This window comes from Macaca mulatta, chromosome 15, assembly GCF_049350105.2.
Source record: "Macaca mulatta isolate MMU2019108-1 chromosome 15, T2T-MMU8v2.0, whole genome shotgun sequence".
Lineage (NCBI taxonomy): Eukaryota > Metazoa > Chordata > Mammalia > Primates > Cercopithecidae > Macaca > Macaca mulatta.
In genome coordinates this window covers 41,998,682-42,019,877 of record NC_133420.1, presented here as the reverse complement: position 1 = coordinate 42,019,877, position 21,196 = coordinate 41,998,682, and the positions used below count along the sequence as shown (strand labels likewise).

At 41.9% G+C, this 21,196-nt stretch overlaps 1 protein-coding gene across 1 annotated transcript in view; it reads left to right on the top strand.

The window, feature by feature from the left end:
• PAPPA (pappalysin 1) overlaps positions 1–21,196 on the top strand; it is a 246,345-nt gene that overhangs the window by 111,956 nt on the left and 113,193 nt on the right. Inside the window, exon 9 of the mRNA XM_015116970.3 lies at positions 4,493–4,584. Within this exon, the coding sequence (XP_014972456.3) occupies positions 4,493–4,584 (92 nt within the window). The remainder of the gene's footprint in view (positions 1–4,492; positions 4,585–21,196) is intronic.

Genomic DNA, 21,196 nt, shown 5'->3' with positions numbered 1-21,196 from the left:
ATAATAAACAGTACTCTGGAGTGAAAATTGAATGTGTATATGAGTACACTGAGGCAAATGAATCAGTAAGTGTGGATTTTATGAGATTATCAATCCATTCATCCTCTTATTCTCAGGACAAGATGCTATGCAACTGGCAAATAGGGAAGGGGAGCCACCAAGACTTTTGCATTGTTTAAAACTCAATAAATAAAGTTTTAAGCGCTTTTCCTCCAGAATAAGAAAAAAAGTTTTCTAGCACAAAATTGAGAGTTTTGTTTCTAGAGGTGGAGAAGAGACCAATAATCTTTCAAAATTATATCTCTTATTGCTAAAATTATGCTCCTCATTGCTAAAGTGTTTATCTGCAAGTCACACTATTGCTAAGAGACTTTTTAAACTATGGACAGATTTAATGATAAATATTACATGTGGAGAAGGCAAAACAAGCTATTGGCAAAATTTCTTCATTAAATAGCACTGTTGGGTGTCACATAATATCTGTGCAATATGGAATTGCAATTACTATTTCTATAAGGGGAGGGGTGGTATGAAAAAAGAATTTGCTTCACAGTTGGATGAAACCACTGATGTGTAGAACATGAATCAACTCATAGGAGTAGTACATATATGAAAGACACACACTAGATGACTCTTTCTTTCTGTTCATCACTAACACTAAGCTAGAGGGGAAGAACAATTTAATTTGTTTCTGATGATTTTGTGGTATGGAATGTAAACTGGAAACATCAGCTTTAGGATGAAAGGACCAGCTAGGAATACAGCAAGGATGATGCAGTAATGCAAGTGAAAAGAGCTGGCATATAGATACTCATCCACATAGACATCAGTTATTTGCCAGCAGTATTCTTTCTGAATATAACTTAATATTCAAGGCAATAGAAATGTTGCAAACATGATCAGATCATTGGCAAATTATATCTTTTAAACTTGCTGTGTAAAAAGATAGCAGTATTTATAAGATTCTGTTCCTCTTTGCTCCCCACTCCACAACTAAAGTTTGCCAACTGTTAATGAAAAGGTACTAACTCAAGTTATTAAAATAAGAAATGACATTTTAAAAATTGGCACTGATAAGGCACGTAATTATTTGCATAATCTCAAGTGGCTTTCTGAAGCAGGAACATATATTTATATCATATATATATACACACACACATATATATATATATATATATATATTTTGGGCTCATATATTTATTTCTTAAATGTCCTACACCTGAAATTTAATATCTGAATTGTCAAAATGTTTAAGATTGAAGAGATTAGTGTAAGGGTTTTTTAAGTGTTGCATTATAGTGCAAATCAGCTGATTGCCAAGAATTTGTACAGAATAGTACAGAATAGAAAGCTCCTCACTTTGTTTGAGCTATTTAACATACAATGCTGTGTGTATTTAAGATCCACATTCATATGTAGCAACAGAAAAAGAATATATAGTTTCCAATGCAGTAAAATTGGGGAAAGGGGAACTTCCCGCTCTTCTCTCCCACATTAATTCATCAAATTCCAGGTTTTAATACAGCTACTGTCTGATTGAACATTGAACAATTAAGCGGAGGGCTTTCCATGGAGAAAGTACCCCATCATTTGTGGGTCCAATAATGAACTTCATATCTAGAATATCCAGAAAATATTTGCAGTCATTGCTGATAACTCATAATTGTGATTTGGGAATTTCTAATTTAGCCCAATTTTTTTTTTCAAGTCGCCAGATTTCGATTCTCATCTGCTGCTCATCTCAGCTCATGGTGGAAACAGATATAGATGCATTGGTTAAACACTACAAATGATATCATTCTTGCTGATCTAAAACTATTAGTATCATAATTATTATTAATTTTAAATAGTATACTTAATTTAATACATTTTTTTTTTTAGTATTTTTACCTAGCATTAGTATCTTGCATAAACATCAAACACATGTTCAGTTACCTGTAGATATCAAATATTTGTTGATATACTTTGTAGGAAACTAAATATAGCTTACAGATGTTTCCCTTAGTGGGGATGGGGAGTGGGGGGAAGGAAAACTTTGGGGAAAAGAAGGGATATCATCTTAGCTAATAGGATTTTTCCTGGAATGATGCAAGTCAATTTGCTCTGTAAAAGAATTTACGAAGAAATATGGATAGATGCAGCACTCAGTGAGGCCCTTAATGGATGAGTGCTGTCTTAAATGATCCATAGCAGCAGATCCTACGTTTCATAGATCGGGTAAAGGTGAAGGCAATGGATGAGCGTTTTGATAATGGCAATAATATTTATACACACTTCTTGAGCCTCTACTGTTCATGAAGCACTGTGCTACATTATTGTCTCCTTGACTTCTTCCACCCAACAGCCATGTGAGATAGGTCTTATTATAATACTTTACAGATAAACAACTAATGCACAAAGAGATTATAGAGGTTTTCTCAAGCTTCCATGTCTGGTAAGATGTAGAACCAGTACATGAACAGAGGGCCCAAATTCTCATCTGGATTCCCCATTGCATTGTTGTGCGATGTGACAACTCTGCAAAACTAACAAGTAAAGGAGTGGCTACATGCTGTCTGTTGTATCCTAGGCACTGTGCCAGAAACTGAGGTGCTAGGATGATGAAGACTCTGTCACTTCCTTTGGCAAATTACAGTCTCTTATAAGGGGCTCTCAAGTAACAGGCAAAGGCAGTCAGTTTGACAAGTGCTGTGATAGATGGAGCAAGATGTCTATGGACACAGAGAAAGATGGCCACCTGCTCCAGCCCCAGAGGTCAAATAAGGTTTCGCAGAACCTCTTTATCTAATGATAGATCTGTCATGCCTAGAAGATATTTGTAGTGACCCGAATGTTTTGTTTAAACCAGTAGAACACTGTTTGGGTGGCAATGGAAGGGAGGTTGAAAGTAAGCTTTGTGGCTTAGGGAACCAGCCCAGGTACTTTTTTTTTTTTTTTTTTTTTTTAAGTCTTTTCCAAAACAACCCATGAATTAGCTTAGAAGCACAAGGTCATCAGCAATTTCCAGCAAGCAAGATCCACTGCCAGAGAATGCTGAGACCAGCTAGAAATACAAACTTCTTTGCTCATAGGTGTGCAGACAGGAGAGGACTTGGGTGGCTCTTTGGAGATCAATGCAATGCCCTAGACATCCTAAGGATTGATTGCAAGGCATTATCCTGCTACTCTGACACCTCTTAAAAGCAACAAACATTGTCCAGTGTTAATTGCCTGGGTGAAAGGAGAAGTCTAAGGCCTCTTCCATGCTGTGACAGGTCCCAGCTGGTCTCTGGGGAGGGAGGGACAGCTGTCACACACTCTGCAGAGACCTCCCAAAGCAAAGTGGGAATGGGGACTGTGACTCCTTGAGCATCTTCTATGTGTCACCCACTGTACTGACCACTTTAAGCTACTCAGAGGAGTAGGACTAATTATTTCCATTTTAGCACATGAGAAAACTGAAGTTCAGCATCCACAGGAGCACTGTTTAATGGATTTTTCTGCAATGATGGAAATGTGTTCTGTGCTGTTCTTTACAGTAGCCACTAGCTACATGTGGTTCCTGAATACTTGAAATGTGGCTACTATGACTGAGGATTGGAATTTTAGTTATAATTCATTTCAATTAATTTAAATTTAAATCATCACAGAAATATCAGATCAAGAGGTCAAGTGACTTAGTCAAAATTATACAGTTAGTTTGAGACATGGGGTTCTAAACCCAAGTGTTTTGTTTTTTGAAGGATGATCGTTTTCCAGAAAGCAATAACCCATCCAGACTTTCAGGTTTTGCTGTTCCTTCTTGTTACCTAAGCCCAATTCAAAGATCATTGCTCATTTTCTGCCCATCCCAACCTTTGCAAAATCATCCTTAGGTGATGGAAATAATTCCAACAAAAACAAAGGGAGCATTAATATTTCTTAACAGTGTAGTCTCGCAGCCCTTGGAGTTCTTGACACCAAGAAATGACACACCCAATGGAGAAAGCAAAACTTTCCAATGGAAGGGTGACTAAACTTGAATGTATGAATGAAAAAAAAATTGTTACCGTTAAGTATATTGGGAGAATAAGAAGGATATCAAGGCAGGGAGTGGTGAAGGAACAGAATCTCTACATTTTCCTTCAAATATGCTCTTTTAAGATCAGAAACAAGAAAATGTCCATGAGACTTCCTAGATGCTGTGAGAGCAAGACCATTTATTTGTTCATTAGTTCTTCCATGTGTTACTCCCATCTGACTTGTTAACTGACTCAGAGAATCTCAGAGAATGAGTTGGAATCAGGAATTCCACTTTGTCATCAGAAACACAAAGCAAAGCAAATGTGAAAGTATCTTATAAGTCTACACCTTTTAGAAATCTCATCTTGAAGATGAAGAAAGAGACTCAGACAGAGAAAGGGATTTGTGCAAGGTCTCACTGACAGTTCATGGCCCAGGGAGGGACTTTTCCATGTCCAGCCATGGTTTTGAGACTAAATTGGCACATTTCTCTTCCATATCTGCTCTGCAGAGACCAAGGTGAAGAATGCGATGACTTGAACAAGATCAATGGTGACGGCTGCTCCCTTTTCTGCCGACAAGAAGTTTCCTTCAATTGTATTGGTACGTCTTTTTCATTTCTCGTGGCCTTCATGAAGAAGTGAACGGTGCAGAATGGTTGGTTAACAATAGTTATGACTAAATGATGATTCACTCCTTTGTATTACACCTGTTTATTGAGTGCCTCCTACGTGCCAGGCACTGTTTTCAGTATCAGGAAATACAGCAGTGAAAAAACAAACAAAGCAATCCCTCAAGAGCTTAAGCTCTCATAGATGATGCCAGTGACGGGTAACTTCTTTTGATCAAGCTTTACCTTACAAACATCCCTGCTTTTCTTCACACTAAATGTCCAGGATGGGTATTACTGGAGATGTTTTAAGGCTTTTATTCCTACTTCAGAGATAAGAAAAAATCAAATGCCAGAAAAATTTCAGAAGTTGTCCAGAGTTATACAGGTCAAAGGTGATTAAAGACAGAATCAGAACTTGAACCTGATTTTGTCTGATTCTCAAGCTCAACTCATTTTGCTTTGCAACCTCCAGCCGGGATCCAGGAACTACCAGGGTCCCCTCTGCAGACTCAGAAACTTGGACAGTCTCTCCGATCTGAGAAAGGAGGAATAGCAGACCAGCCTGTGTTTAGGAAGCAAATGTCCTTTTCCCACCTTCACCAAGCCGTTTGGGAAATTTGTTTTCCTCTGCCTTCTCTTGGAGTCTGGCTGATCTTGTTGTTTCAGCCCCACTTGGGAGGCCCTGGTCAGCCCCGGGCTGGTAAACAGACAGGGCTTGGGGGGCAGGGGTGGAATTTTGAGCTGGCCCAGATGAGATCATACTTCCTTTAAGATGCAAATCGATACCTGAAGATCAAAGGTCCCCCAGCTAATCCCCTGGGCTGGAGGTGAAAACTAATCACAATTCATTTGCAAGTACAAAAGACAGAGGTGCTCTATCTGAAGAGAGAAGGGGCAGTTACAAGGGGATGAAAACCTTCGTGGGAAGATTTCTCACTGACAGGCAATTTTCCAAGACTAAAGAGGAAAAGATAGCATTGCATCCTCGCATCTGCAGTGCATTACAGGGGTGCATTTAGACATTCTCCCAGTAGATTGTGAGCTCCGTGACGGTGAAGACCATATATCACGTGTGTCTTATTCAATTCTCAACACACATTTGTTGAGCACCTACTATCTTCTTGGCACCCAGTAGGGGCTAAGCAACACAATTGAAGTGCTCTGTAAATATTTATGGTTGGAAGATAAGAAGATGCCCCAGAAGGAAGGACACGGGAGTTTCTAGGCAGGGCCTTGGGTTTTAAATTGCCAAAAAATTTTCTCTCCTCTGTGGATTTGAGTATGGTCTGGTCCGTAGTAAAAGCTTGATACTAGCCTAGTGGTGTGGTGGAAAGAACTTTGGATTAAAATTAGGAAAACCAGGTTCTAGTGCCAGCTGTGCTGAGAACTTACATAACTCTGGCCAAGTGGCTTCCTTAGTCTTGGCCTCAGTTTACCTACTGTAAATTTTTAAATGATTGGGTTAAGTGGTCTTAACTTAAACTTAAGAGCCTTACCTGCGCTTCTGTTGTGTGATTTTTTCGAGGTGGGTGACTGAATTCCTTCTAATTGTGAGCTCTACCTGAGCCAAACTCTTACCTTTGTCATCATCCTTATGGCAACTAACACTAGTCCCAGACCATGGTGAAAAATATCTGCCTATTTAACTTGCACTGATGTGGCATGTAACTTATGTGCTTCTGGAAAGAAAGTAGGATGGGATGAAGGTAGGATGTGGTACCCTGAAAAGGATGCTTGAGCCTTGACATTCATCTGCTGTGTTGCTTCAGAACTATGCAATGATCAGGAAAAATAAGGGCATCTCTAATAGGTAGAAGCTCCTCATCCATGGAAGGGGTCTGCAAACTGTGGTCCCTAGGCCATAACGAACCTACTCCCTGTAATTGTAAATAAAGATTTATTGGCACACAGTCACACTCATTACTTTGCATATTGACTGTGGCTGCTTTCATGCTACAGTGAAAGAGTTGAGTGATGGCAGCAGAGATTCCATGGCCCAAAGAAACTAAAATATTTATTATCTGGTATTTTACCTATGAAGTTTATCAACCCCTGTTCCATGGATTTGGGATATTTTATATGCTTGTTTACTGGAGCCAGGTGCAGATAGTAGGTGAAAATCATAATGTGGTTCACCATTTCTTATTAACAAAAAACTGCATTTTAAACATACAGTGTAGCTGGAAGTGGTGACGGGCACGCATAATCCCAGCTACTTGGGAGGCTGAGGCAGGAGAAGCACTTGAACCCAGGAGACAGAGGTTGTGGTGAACCGAAATCGCGCCATTGCATTCCAGCCTGGGTGACAGAGTGGGACCCTGTCTCAAAACAAAATGAAAAAAATGAGGGAGTTTCCGAGAGGATGAGACTGAGATCCTCCTAGGTTCATTTTGTAGACTGTTATTCTCTACCAGATTCTGTGTTCTGCTGCTGATGATGATATTTGCTGAATACTTCTTATATACCAAGCACATTTATAAACTCTTATTCTCATAACAACTCTTGTACTGAACTGCCCTTTCAAAAGAGGAAGTTGAGGCATGGGGTGATGATCTAAGGATACACAGTTAAGTGGTGGAGCTGGAATTTAAACCCAGAGAGCCTGACTCCAGAGCTCACTATGGTAAGTTACCTGCCAAAAAAGATAGCTCCTGGTCTTGCAGGCTTTCAGGGTGAATGAAAAAAAAAAAAATTGTGAATCAAGTCATGTCACAAATTAATGGAACGGAATACAAAACCATCAGTGGTGTGGACAGTGTCCAGGGAAGGCTCTCTGTTACCCCTGTATGTTGAGTGGAGTTTATGTTAGAGGAAAGCCTTCAGCTACGCCCTTCACTGGCCACTTAAAATCTCATTATAGACACTCACAGAGATACAGGCATTCCAGAGATCCCAGCTCCCAGGGACTACATTCCAAGGACAAATCGTGTAGCTCAAGTCTAGAAAACTATCTTCCTCTGAAAGGAACAGCTGAAAAATAGACAGTGAATCCTTACTCCCAGCAGACCAATCTTTAATGAGTCAGAGAAATGAGACAAGTGTGGGAGGCTGTGCTGAGGTTGACATTGTTTCCATGATTGCATTTGTTAAGACAGTGGTCAAGATAGCAGCCAGGAGATCAGGCATACCATGACTTAGATGTGTAACTGGCTAAGCCTCAGTGTTCTCATGTAGAAAATGGTAAAAGTCCTAGAACCCAACAGTGGAAGTTATTTACCAATATTTTTGGATGCTATCTATCAGAATTTCCTTCCTAGACTTAGGAGATAATTATTCTAATAAGGAAAAACCCAACGCTTAGTATAGAAGTTGATTATCCGCCGGGCGCGGTGGCTCAAGCCTGTAATCCCAGCACTTTGGGAGGCCGAGGCGGGTAGATCACGAGGTCAGGAGATCGAGACCATCCTGGCTAACATGGTGAAACCCCGTCTCTACTAAAAATACAAAAAAAACTAGCCGGGCGAGGTGGCGGGTGCCTGTAGTCCCAGCTACTCGGAGGCTGAGGCAGGAGAATGGCGTAAACCCGGGAGGCGGAGCTTGCAGTGAGCCCAGATCGCGCCACTGCACTCCAGCCTGGGTGACACAGCGAGACTCTGTCTCAAAAAAAAAAAAAAAAAAAAAAAAAAAAAAAAAAAAAAAAAAAGAAGTTGATTATCCAAGCGTCTCCTCCCGGTCTTCCTGGTAGCTTGAGTGTGGGTATATAAAACCTAGGCTTTCCCTCTGCCCTCCAATCAGACACACCAACCCAAGACTTTGAATTGGAAGCTAGTAGTCCTTAGACTTAGGGATACTGTAGACACCCTTTTGCTGAGGATGGTGGGAGTAGCCACATCCATATCAGCCTCCTAAGTACCAGGGAAGGCATCTAGCATCAAAGCTGAGATAGCTATGCACAGCACCAGCTCTGGATCCACTCACTAAACTAGTTTTGGGACATAATCTTGGGCTTGGAATTGAGTTTCAGAGCACAAAGTCCTGGCTCTCCAGAGAGTGTTCCATACGTACCCAATATTCTTCGAGTAAATTTTGCTTGTTTGTTTTGCTTAATTTATCCAAAGTTGTTTTTTGTTGACTGTCACTCAGAGTCTTGACTGAAAATTATTGCCATAGATAATGTGAGATTTAACCCCATTTCTAGCAAGTTGGATGTGCTTGATGCACATGAGCTATTACTTTTTTCCGTGTGTGTTTGTGTGGAATGTTGGGGGCACAGGATACCAGCAACAACCACCATTTATGGATACCCACTAAGTGATTTGTTCTTCATACGCACTTCTGTTTTCTGTGAACTACAGGTGGTCTCTTGTTTCCATATGTGAGATCTGAGGTCTCTTATAACATCTTCACTTGCACTAGGTCACACAGCACACAGAGGTGTGATCCTGTCTCCAGTCTGAGTAGAGAACCCTGCTTTTTCTACTCCTCTGCCTCTCCATTTGAATGACTTTCTTCCTTCCTTCCACCATTCTTTCCTTTTTCTTCTTTTCTCTTCACCTCTTCCTCTTCCCCCCTTTTCCTCTCCTCCTCCTCTTCTTCCTTCACTCCTTCTTCTGCCTCTTATTCTTCTCCTTTTTCTCCTTCTCTTCCTCTACCTCTTCCACCTTTTTCTCCTTCTCCTGCTTCCATTTAGAAAGGCTGATGTTTTCTCTGGCTTAGTAACACCAGCGTTAGGGTGGGTGACAGATTTATGGTGACATTCCCATTCACTTTTCAGAAGCCCACACATCCGGAAATATTCCCAAGGTGCCAATGTGTTATTATGCAACACCCTGGGGACTTCCTGTTCTCAATTTCCCACCCCTGGTGCCCTCATCCCCCAGCACATAATAAGTTGCTTGTTAAAATGAACACCACCCACATGACCTCCCAAGCAATGCAGGCTTCTTCCCCTTGCAATGTGGAAGTTATCTTGTCTTTTTTCCCCCTCTTTTAAAAATATAACATACACCAGGCCTGAGGTTTCAGTGAAAAAATGTGATATCAGTAAAATGATAACTCCCCGCAACAGGCACTGGCTGCAGGCATTGTTCACAGCATTGGGAATTCTGTCTCTAAAGCACTGAGTCATAAACTATAGACAGGCTGCTGATAAAAGCTGAAGGAGGTGGGGTAACAGTCAAATTAGTCAGACAAAATGTGAAGGGTCCCCAAAAGGGGTTATACTTTGTAATATATCTTTAGCTGGTGCTGGAAGCGTGCGACCTTCTGAGATGGAATCTAGTGCATTACAGGAGATGCAGCTGTGGAGACGCCCTCGTGTTCTGTTTTGACTTCCCACCCTGTATTCTTCAGCATAGCCGGGTCCAGGTCCTAGTTTAGACCTAGAGGCCTCCTGGCTGTAGCTTAGCATCTCAGAGTCTCAGTTTCTCCCTTTGTGAAATTAGGGAGACTGGACTGAGGACTCTAAAGCTTCTTCCCTCACCTGATACTGAGGAATCTCTGATTTGTCAAACAGCTATTTAAAGGTTTTGGGTTTCAAATCCTGCTTGACGCTGATATATAGTTAAGAAAACAAAGCGAAAGGGACCCCCACGTCGTCTTTCCCAGATGTAGAGGCATTCCCTGTGTGTCTCTTTTTCTCCCTCCTTCCACACTCCTCTTCTCTCCCCTACTCCTGCTATTAGCATCACTTTGTGATCCCTGACACAGCATCCCCAGCCCTGTCCTAGAGCCAAGGCCAGTAACTCAATTAGCAACCCCCAGCCCCAGCTCCCTCCCCTCCTCTGTGAGGCACATCAAGCGGGGGAGAAGAATCGGTCCGCCTCCCCACCAGTTGCTGGGAGGGGCAGGGGTTCACCGAGCCTTGTGGCCCCTCTGTCAGGCTGCTCTGGCCTGCTCTGAGCCAAGGCGAGAAAGGAAAACAAGAAGATGAATCGCCCCGTCTTCTTAGTGGAGGTTCCGATGAGACTTTAGAACAACAGTGACTGAAAAGGAAAACAGCATCTGCTGGAGGAGAGGGGGAAGAGTGGGCTCTGCTGGGAGTTGCATTTATTATTATTTTTCTTTCTAACAATGTGAAATCATAATAGATGATCCACCTCTCACCTTAAAAAAATTAAAATTAAGAAAACAAAATAAAACTTCTCCAGACTGCATGTATTCAATCAGACCTCCCTCCGTGGAAAACGTAGTAACTTTTCCCAGAACACATTTTTGAAATAAAGCTTCCCTTGGCTTGAAGGCAGGCCTATGAAAGAAGAAAAAGAAAGAGGAATATAGATGGGGGTCATGGTGGTAGTCTTTAAGGCGATGACGAGGGTGATAATACGTCAGCTAGATTGGTGGCATTCTTAACACCGAAGTAATGACATAGGGTATCACTGTTAAGAACACGGATTCTGGGTGGAAAGCCTGTCCCTGACACTTAGCTTGTGTCACAGTTTTCTCATTCATAAAATGGGTTAGTAAGTTCCTACTTCTTAGAATTATCGCGAGGAAAAACAAGTTTATATTTGTAAAGCATTTAAAATGGTGACACCTGACAAGTATGTCAGTAGATGTGTTTGCTACTGATGCTATTATTGTCATAATTAATTTTTTATTTTTAATTTTAATTTTTTATTTTTTTGAGACAGAATCTCACTCTGTCACCCAGCTGGGGTGCAGTAGCATGATCTGGACTCACTGCAACCTCCACCTCCCGGGTTCAAGTGATTCTCCTGCCTCAGCCTCCCAAGTAGCTGGGATTATAGATGCGTGCCACCACACCCTGCTACTTTTTGTAGAGACAGAGTTTCACCATGTTGGACAGGCTGGTCTCGAACTCCTGACCTCAAGTGATCTGCCTGCCTTGGCCTCCCAAAGTGCTGAGATTACAAGCGTGAGCCACCATGCCCGACCAATTAATGTGATTAATTCAGAAGTTGTATCCATCTTCCCAGAAACCCTATGAGATAAATAATGTTATCCCTGTTTTGTAGAGGAAAAAACTGTGGTTCAGAGAGATTTAGTAACTTGCCTACAGTTACACAGAGAAATAGCAAACATGAGATTCACAACATCTAAGCAGAGTCTACACGTTTTAACCATGAAGTTATTCCGTTTATTAGATACCCAACTGTGCCAGTTTTTCTGCTAAGAACTGTTTGTAAAAGTGATTTCATTCACCCTCCCAGCAACTCTGTAGAGTCAAAATAATTACACCATTTTGCTGATTAGAAAATTGAGGCGTTGAGAGTTTAAGTGAATATCTAAAGTCATATAGCCAGGTAGGTCAAAGAAGGAGACTTCAGAGTTTGTCTGCCCTGAAGCCCACAGCAAGAGAGTGTTTCTCCTTTCCACTATTTCTGTTTGGTGCCATTGAACCACAGCAGGAAACAAAAGTGAATGCACATGTTCTTGTGCCATTTTCATGAATCATGAAACAATCATTTTCAGTTATTATCACCCTATAAATGTTCCATGGCATAAAGCCCATACCCCCAATGGAAGGTCATACTGTATTTTAGGCTATATTTTTATTTTTAACAGATCACCCTCCATTGACAGTAGCCAAATCATTTTTTTTTAGCATAAAATGTGTTTGGCACTTAATAAGGTTGTCATAGCAATGTTGGAGACAGAGGAGCTTGAGTTCAAATATCTATTGGTTGCAATTACTACATGGATCATTTTAGGCATCTCTCAATCCCTCTGAGTCTCAGTGTCCTCTTCTGAAAAATGGACGTAATTATAACACCTACAGTTTTGTTTAGAAAAAGAATGAGATAACATCCATAGAGTGTTTAGCACAATGCACAACAGTTATTGGACAATCAAGGATGTCAGTTAATGCCACCTCTTCTTCCCCTTCCTCATTGCCTATCTCAATTGTGAGTGACGCAAAGGCATTTGACCCATCATCTGCAAAAATGGTCCTGAACCAAATCCTGATGCTAAATTACAGTGGTACCATTTGCAAAATGACCGAATCTCCTAGTTCTCAGTTTCCCCACTGTAAAATAATGAGGGAATTTGATGAGCTCCCAGGGAGCTTTCAGCTCTGATTTTTAGGATTTAAATCCCAGGTTGTTATTGTTTTAAAACTGGTGCATTTTAAAAGAAATCAGGGCTTGGGGAAGAGAAAGGAATTCCTTTCACCCAAAGGGTCAAAGGGGGTCACTGAGGGGACAAAAGAGCAGGAAAAGGAGGCGATGGGGCGGAAGGCTGACGTGCGGGCAGCACCAAAGATCTGAAGTACTCAACAGGGAGGTCTGATGGATGCATTCAAACACCCTTGAGTCAGCACCGGTTAGGATCAAGCTTGCCATCCTGCCTCAGACCAAGGCTTACCACCTCCTTTGGAAACCCGGGAGGCCTACCCCACAGAGAGGCAAGGCTGGAATGAAAAGAAAGAGAACGGCCTCTGACGCCAGAAGGGAGGAATTCTAGCCCGCAGCCCAGGTCAGCTTCCTGACTCTCAGGAAGGGGTCAGGCTCAGGGAACCAACTTGGTGCTTGCTTGAATGTGAGGAATCGAGACCAAACTTTGATGTGTGCCTTTGAAAGGCAGCCAGAGTCCAAGGCAGGTGAATCTGGGTAGCCAAGAACAAGGACTTCATTGTGATATTTAAAGTGACCAGAAATTCATCTGCACATACATATGCCTTGATGTACATCTGTGCAGTTATGACTGAGGCGGCCTGGGAGAGGGTAGAGGCCTCTGGGCTGGGTATCAGGGTCTTTTCTTAGCTCCCGGCTCTCCGTTGTTTCTTGGAGTCCATGTTGGGTTGGAAGAGACATTTAATATTCATGAGCTGTGATCTCTACTTGAAGGGAGTACCCTGAGGGAAATTGAAATATTAAGCAAGTGAGGGATATAGACCTAATTGTATCCTCCTTTTCTTGTTGGACAGAAAAGTAATGTGCCTAAAATAAAATGATGGATGGGCAGTAAGGATTGTGTGAAAACCTCACTGCTAGAGCCTGCAGGAAAAATCAGCTGCTTGCCCCAACATGTGCGGTCAGACCCAGGCAGAAGATTCTGCAAATTGGCTGCTGGATGATGTCATTCATTCATTTAGTTCATATTTTTTGATGCCTGCTGTATGCCAGGCACTGTGCTTGTTTCAAAGAAAACAGCAGTGAAAAAGGAAGGCCAGGGAGGTTAGGAAAAAGACACAAATAATTATTTTAGTGTCATTGTTGAAAATGACACTAAGTGGAAATACTTAGAAGTGTATAACCAAAGGGCCTCCTTTACATTGAGGGGGTCAAGAAGATCTCCTTGAAGATTTGACATTTAAGCTGAGACTTGAGGGTTGAGTAGGATGTGAACCCATTAGGGAGATATGGAACAGGTAACCGAGCAAGGATTGCAAGAAGTTCAGACTATTCGATTCCCAAGGCAGAGAAGAACTTTTGAAGAGGGAAAAGGAAGTCAGCATGGCTGGACTGTAGTGAACAAAGGAGGCATGAGGCGGAAGTCTAGCAGGCTCTGATTTCTCAGGCCCTTGAGGACTATGGTGAGGCTGCTATTTACAGCATGAAGGAAGGAGAAGGAGACTCAAGTGTGTGCCTTCTACACTCTCTACCAAGCCCTGCCCTGGGCATAATAGCCATGTGCATACTTGCACAAACCAGGCATCAGTAAACCACCACCCATGGCCAACCCAACCTGCTGCCTGGTTTCGTAGACAAAGTTTTACTGAAACACAACTATGCTCCTTTGTTTACATATTTGCCACTACAAAGGCGGAATTGAGTCATTCCAACAGAAATCTTGTATGGCCCACAAAGCCAAAATATTTACCATCTGGTCCTTTACTGAAAAATTGTTGACTGCTGGCAGAGATGGATGAGTATACAGTTGGCCTTTCATATCCTTGGATCCTACATCCTCAGATTCAACCAATCTGAGATACAAAATATTTGAAACTAACTGACTAAATAAATAATAACACTACAACAATTTAAAAACAGCGCAAATAGAAAAACAATAAAGTATTTCCAATGTATTAAGTGTTATGAGTAATCTAGAGATGATTTAAAGTACATGGTAGGGTGTGCATAGGTCATAGGCAACTACTAAGGGACTTTGTATAAGGGTCTTGAATATCTTCAGATTTTTATGTCTGTGGGAGTCCTGAAACCAATGCTTCAAAGATACCTAGAGATGACTGTATAAGCAGGTAAAAGTATAGCCAGTTGGGCAGAATAACGCAGATGAGAGAGAGAGAGCGAGGAGTGAGAATCATTTCATCCATCTCCCTCCTGAGTCTATACCAGCATAGCTATAATTTCACTGACTCCTCATGTATTTTACTTCCATATCTGTGTCCCTTACCCTTAAGGGAAGAAGCCATACCATCTACCCTCGTGTCCCAACATCCAACTTGAGCCAATCATTGAGACACTGAAGCAACTGACACTTTGAGGCTAAAAAGGGTGGCCAGAGCAACCCAAACAGATGACCGTCCAAAAGGCTCAGGCAGCATCCAGGATCCTCCCCTGACCAGTGGAAGGGAATGTGTTCATATTTATGGAGAACCTGCTGCAATAGCTCATTTCAAACCCATAGCACCCCTGGCTGCCAGGCATTGTTAACACCATGTTCCAGGTGACACAACAGAGCCCCCAAATGTTTCAGTGACTTTTGAGAATGTGGCCTCCATTCAACAAATATTTATTGAGCTGGGAAACCACCCACCTGACAAGCAAAATCTTCCTGAGTGCTGCATCTTATGCCAGGCCAGCTGCCTCACACTCCACTTAACTATCCTCTTGATTTTCCCAAGGCTACAGGAAGGTGGGGGCCATTATCCCCCATTTTACATGAGGAGAAATTAAGGCTCAAGAAGACGAAGTGGCTTATTCAAAGCAGGTGCTTATTAAGTGGCAGAGTTGAGATTTGAACCAAGATCTGCCCAACTTCAAAACTAAAGTCACCAGATGACCTCCTCCAAAATATGAAACCTTTAGAACAAGAAAGAGCCAGTAAGAAATATACAGTCAATCCTCAATATCTTTGGGGGATTTCTGCCAGGACCTCTGTGATTACCAAAATCTGCTGATGCTCAATTCCCTGATATAAAATGGAGTAGTATTTGCATGTAACCTACAAACAACTTCCTGTATACTTCAAATCATCTCTAGATTACATATAATACCTAATACAATGTAAATGCTACATAAATAGTTGTTATACTGTAATGTTTAGGGAATAAGGACAAGAAAAAATGTCTATACATGTTTAGCAAAGATAGAATTTTATTTTGCATCTCTTGAATTCACAGATGGAGAACCCATGAATATGGAGGGCCAACTGTATAGACTGCATATATTTCCACCCTTTTTCCATCTCACCATCTCAGACAAAAGTCATAGTAGTATACATAACTCAAATTATTAATTTAATTAAATTAATTGGATAAAATTCACTCAAGCTTTTTGTCTATTAATTCCACTGGTTAATCACATTAATCCTATGAGGTAGTTTTAACATTATACAGGCATTATAAGTAAAGAAATGGAGGCGCAGAGATGTTACATTCCCAGTAAGGGATTCTAGCCCTGGAAGTCTCTGGCTCTTAAGCCCTCAGGCTTAACTACTAATTTATGCTACATCTCCATCATTAAGGTTATCTAATAAAGTGTGTACTCTCAAGAGCTGAACAGCCTAGCAGCAAACAGATAATGAGAAGGGGAAACAATGCACGGAGCTAAAGAAATCTTCACATAACAAAAGGATCCCAGGGTCTTTTTAAGAAACACTGTCTGAAGTGTTTGTTTACAGATCATTAAATACTTAACAGAGAAAGAAACTAAAAACCACCAACTTTCTCTAGGCCAATACTGATTAAGTACCAAAGAGATGTTAATATAAAGCAAATAAGAAATTATAATAGTTATTAAAGGACTGAGGTTTTTTTTTTTTTTTTTTTTTTTTTTTTTTTTTTTTTTTTTTTTTTCATTTTAACTTACTGGACAGAAAGATAAAATAGCCTAAGTCCAGTGTCTGTCGCTCTGCCCTCAAGCACACGGTTGCTTTTCTCTCTCCTCCAGGCAGCAACCATGGTGGTCCTGCAGTCAGTCTAAAATGCATGTGACCAGGCTCACACTGGTTTTTGTCTATATTAAGCACCTGCTGCATACAAAGCTCCGTGCAATGCAGGGTTAAGCAGCAGAAACCTTTGTTGGAGGGCTACAGAAGGCAGTGGTCATTAAAGATATGAAGGGATTGGTGTTAGAGGCCCCCTGGGAGCAGTGGAAAGCCCCTGGTAGGGGGTTGGTGAGCCTGGGAAAGATTTCTGGACAGTGGGACTCAGATAAGACCAGGTTTGACACTCTGCCACTATAAAGGTCCAGACAGAGGGCTTTTCTTTATACAGTGAGTGCACCAGTCCTAAAGGAAGCTACTCCAGAGAAGTCACAGGGGGATGAGTGGGCAGTTCTTACCCCATGGCAAGCAGTAGTTTCTGGGCAGAGGTATGACATGATGAGAGCAGTATTTTAAAAAAGATCAACCTCCCTGAATGGGATGCTCTTCAAGGGCCAACAAAATACTCTTGGCAAACTGACCCAAAGAGAGATCAGGGAGATTTTAGCTTTCAACAGCAGTCAGAAACTCAGCCCAAATTATCCGTAAGTTTAAATTAAACATCAGCCGCCATTGGCAGGACTCTGAAAGGTCCTGGCTGGAGCTGGTCCCTCAGTTTAGGAGTCCAAAACCACGTATATAACTTGAGTTCAGCCTCATTACCAAGGAAGGGGCCGCACGAGAGTCTGAAATCCCTTTTCCATTTGTCCGTGTGCTTTTTGCCAAGAGAACTTCTAAAGGGACAGGGAGAGAGGAAAAGCTGATTGACCTGCCCCAAAGCACAAGGACCACTTGTCTGCCTCAGGCTTCATCCCCCAAATACCTTTTTCCACCTGAGAAATAGGAGTGCTTTCTTGACTTCATAGGATTGTTATGATATATTGTTTTATTAATTTATCAATTTATTCATTCATCACATAGGCTTTTATTTATTGAGCACCTCTTACGTGCCAGGTTCATGCTAGGCACCAAGGGATGGCTGTGTTTGTGACAGTTCCTGTCTTCCAGAAAGTGATCAACAAATATTTATTATTACGGCTATCAAAAGTAAGACAAAGATTATTACAAAAGTAATAATCTAGTTCTTACTCACAAGTAGAGAGTGACCTGTCTGTCCCTGGAAGAGACTGAGCGAAATTTGACAATCATTCTTTAGGGAAGCCATGCATGAGATTCTATTAAATAGCATGTTCAAGCAGAAATATTTCAGTAGTTTCCTCTTTTGTCTTATCTGGCTCTTTCTTGAAATTCAGAACTCCTGGTACCTGTGAAGTGTTAGCCTCTTCTGTTTTTCTTAACTTCTCTGACCATCCCTCCACAGACCTTCTTTCACCTACTCTTTAAGTATCAGCAGTCTCCAATGTTCCATAACAGGCACACTCTCATTCTCCATTCTCTCCTTGTATGACTCCAAAATCTCTATCTTTAGTCTGTGCTTTTTTTTTTTTTTTTTTTTTTTTTTTTTGACCCATGAACTTGTATATCTAATTGCTCTACTTGGACGCCCCACGGGAACTCACAGTCAACACATCTTACACAAAGCTTGCCATCTTTCTTTCCAGACCTGCTGCAAGTGTTTTTCCTAATCTCAACTGGTGGCGCCAGTAGCCAACCAGACATTTAAACAGAAGCTTGGGAAACATCCATAACTCTTCCCTCTCTGCCATTTCCCACATCCAAATAATTGCCATTCTTCCCATGTTACCTTGAAAACGTTATCTTGTCTTCGACCAAATCAGTCTGTCTCTCCCTATGATCATTGCCCTACCCGAGGCCCCCTTCAGCTCCTGATTAGGCTTTTACAAGAGAACACTTATAAAATGAACAGGTTGCTGGTTCATTTTTTTGCTTGCCCCAATCTACCTGCCCATAGGTGAGAGCAAGCATCCTAAAGTGCAGACACCTTTTGTTGCTCTCCAATTGAGAGTGTCAGGTGGCTCCATGTTGCCCTTGAGATAAATTCAAATTCCTTACTGTGGCATTCAAGGCCTTGCACGATCTGAGCCCAGGATTTGCTTTTTGTTTTTGTTTTTGTTTTGTTTTGTTTCGTTTTGTTTTTGACAGATTCTCGCTTTATCGCCAGGCCAGAGTGCAGTGGCGCTATCTCAGCTCACTGCAACCTCCGCCTCCTGGGTTCAAGCGATTCTCCTGCCTCAGCCTCCCGAGTAGCTGGGATTACAGGCATGCGCCACCACAACCAGCTAATTTTTGTATTTTTAGTAGAGATGGAGTCTCACCATGTTGGCCAGGATGGTCTCCATCTCTTGACCTTGTGACCCACCCACCTCGGCCAGGATTTGCATTTTATACTCCAACGCCGTCTTGTACTTTATACCTCCGACCTTGTTTCTGGCCTCACCTCATTTGCTCACAGAGTCCCCCTGCTGGAATATGCTCCCCACCATCCGTTCCTTCTCTGAGAGATAAAACCCAGGTGTTGCATCCTAAGGGAAACCTCAAATCTGGGTAAGATTGGAGTGGAGGTCCCTCTTCTGTGCTCCCACAGTATCTTGTACCTCAGATCAGAATCCTGTGCAGTCATCATTTACATATCTCCCCCCTCTCACTAGGACCTGAGTTCTTGGAGCGCTGAGACCTGCTTTAATTCATCTGATTTCCCAGCAGTTAGTCCAGGGACTGAAAAATAATTTGCAGTTCAGTAAATATAGGATAAATGAGTAAAAGGAGGATGTATTTCTTAAGAGACAGTTTGATTTTTCAGGCAAGAAAGTGTAGTTGAGCCTTGCTGGTCTTTAGAGTCAGACAATCCTGTCTGAATCGGAGACTTTCCCCCTTAGCTGTCATCTCGGGCAAGTTGTCTCGGGTCAGGTGGCTCGGGGTGGTGGTTTCATGCTCAGATCCCAGAACTGGGCTGCTTGTATCCAAATCCTAGTTCCGCCACAAAAGGGGTGGGGGCTTCTTTAAAACGTTAATTTTACTATATCGATAGACTGCAAAGGTAGAAAGTACCTTATCTTAGCCAGCAGTACTTTTTTGAGGCTTCTTTTACTAAGTAGAGACCGGCTCAAACGCTGCCTTTCCTTCTCTATCTCTGTTACTGACAGAGGTCATTACTCTTCGGTAAGGTCCAAAGGCTTTAGAATTTTAGAAGAATGGGTGGGTGGAACCAGTGATTTTGGTGGTATTTGGATCACCCCATAAGACTCTCGGATGGCCCCAAATTGAGCTGCTTTTTAATACCAAATCTCAGTCTGCGGCTTGCTTCCATTTGGGGAGAAAGCCTAATTAACTCGTAGCTGGAAAGAACTGCAGGTCTGCCACCCCCCAGGCAGAGAATTCAAAAGGAAGTGGATAGCTGTGTAAATAACACTGCTTTAAGGGGCATTTAAGCCAATGCTCTTTGTTAAGGAAATTGATGGCTTTGTAAGTACTGCGTCTGAAGGGAGTACTTGAGCTGAAGGTCCCCATCTCGCCTCGTAAATTTCCTAATGGACTGTGGGCCTGGAGGCTGGGCCCAGCGTGTTCAATCACTTGCCAACAAAAACTCGGATTTCACTCTAAAAAAATTAAAAACGTTTAACCAAAACATAAGTTATTGAGCCTGTGCAGTTTAACTGTGGCACAAGGTAGCAGAGACAGATTACTTCCTTTAAGGAAAGGGAAACTCCTGATCTTTTACTTTTAAAAAAATTGTTTTTTAAATGCTGGATGTGGTGCTCCGTGCTTTCTCAACAGCTTCTCATTTTTTTCTGTCCTCAAAACAGTTGGGAAGATAGTCATTATTTTACCAATTTGCCAAAAAGGAAACTGGGATTCAGTGCTAAAGTGTGCTGGCCATTGACACCAGCTAATTAGTGGAAAGCCAGGTCGTGATCACAGTTCCATCAGGCCCCTGAGCCCCCAAGTAATACCAAATCATAGGGCATCCCAGAGAGAATCAGATCAACCCATCTCATCAGATTCTCCTGAATATCCACGTCCATACAAAATAGATTAACTGGACAGCATGGGAATGACTTACCCTATTGAAACCTCAATTTCATTGTCTGTAAAATGGGGATAATAATAGTACCAAACAACACGGGGCTCTTCTGGAATTGAATGCATTATGTATTTGAAACATTTAGCACAATGCCCAGCATGAAGAAAGTTATCCAGTTATTCATTTCACAAATACACTAAATACAATTTTAGTTGGGGAAGTGGATGATGCTATAGGAAGATCTAGCGAGGGGCCATTAGCCCTTCTTGGGGTGGATTTCCAGACAGGTTTTTGAGAGGTTAAACTATGAATAAAGGACAAATGGGGACTAGCCATAGAAAAGGCAGCTCTGGGGATTTGAAGAAAGCTTCTGCAAAGGTGGGGAGGTGAGAGGGAACATGGTCCACTTGGGGCAACGACAATTTGTGCCCGGAGCTTAGACTAGAGTGCGTTCGAGAAGAGAGAAGCTTGAAGAATCAGGCAGGGACCTTGTACACCTTGTCAGTCATCATCAAGCTTCTGTCAGGAAAAGTTGAATGAATAACTCAGTATGTTCTAAGGCAACCACTTTCAATTTTAGACCAACTGGACTTTGTTAGAAGAGTTTTCCACTGTGTCCTTCCTGATACTTCTTTTCTTCAGGT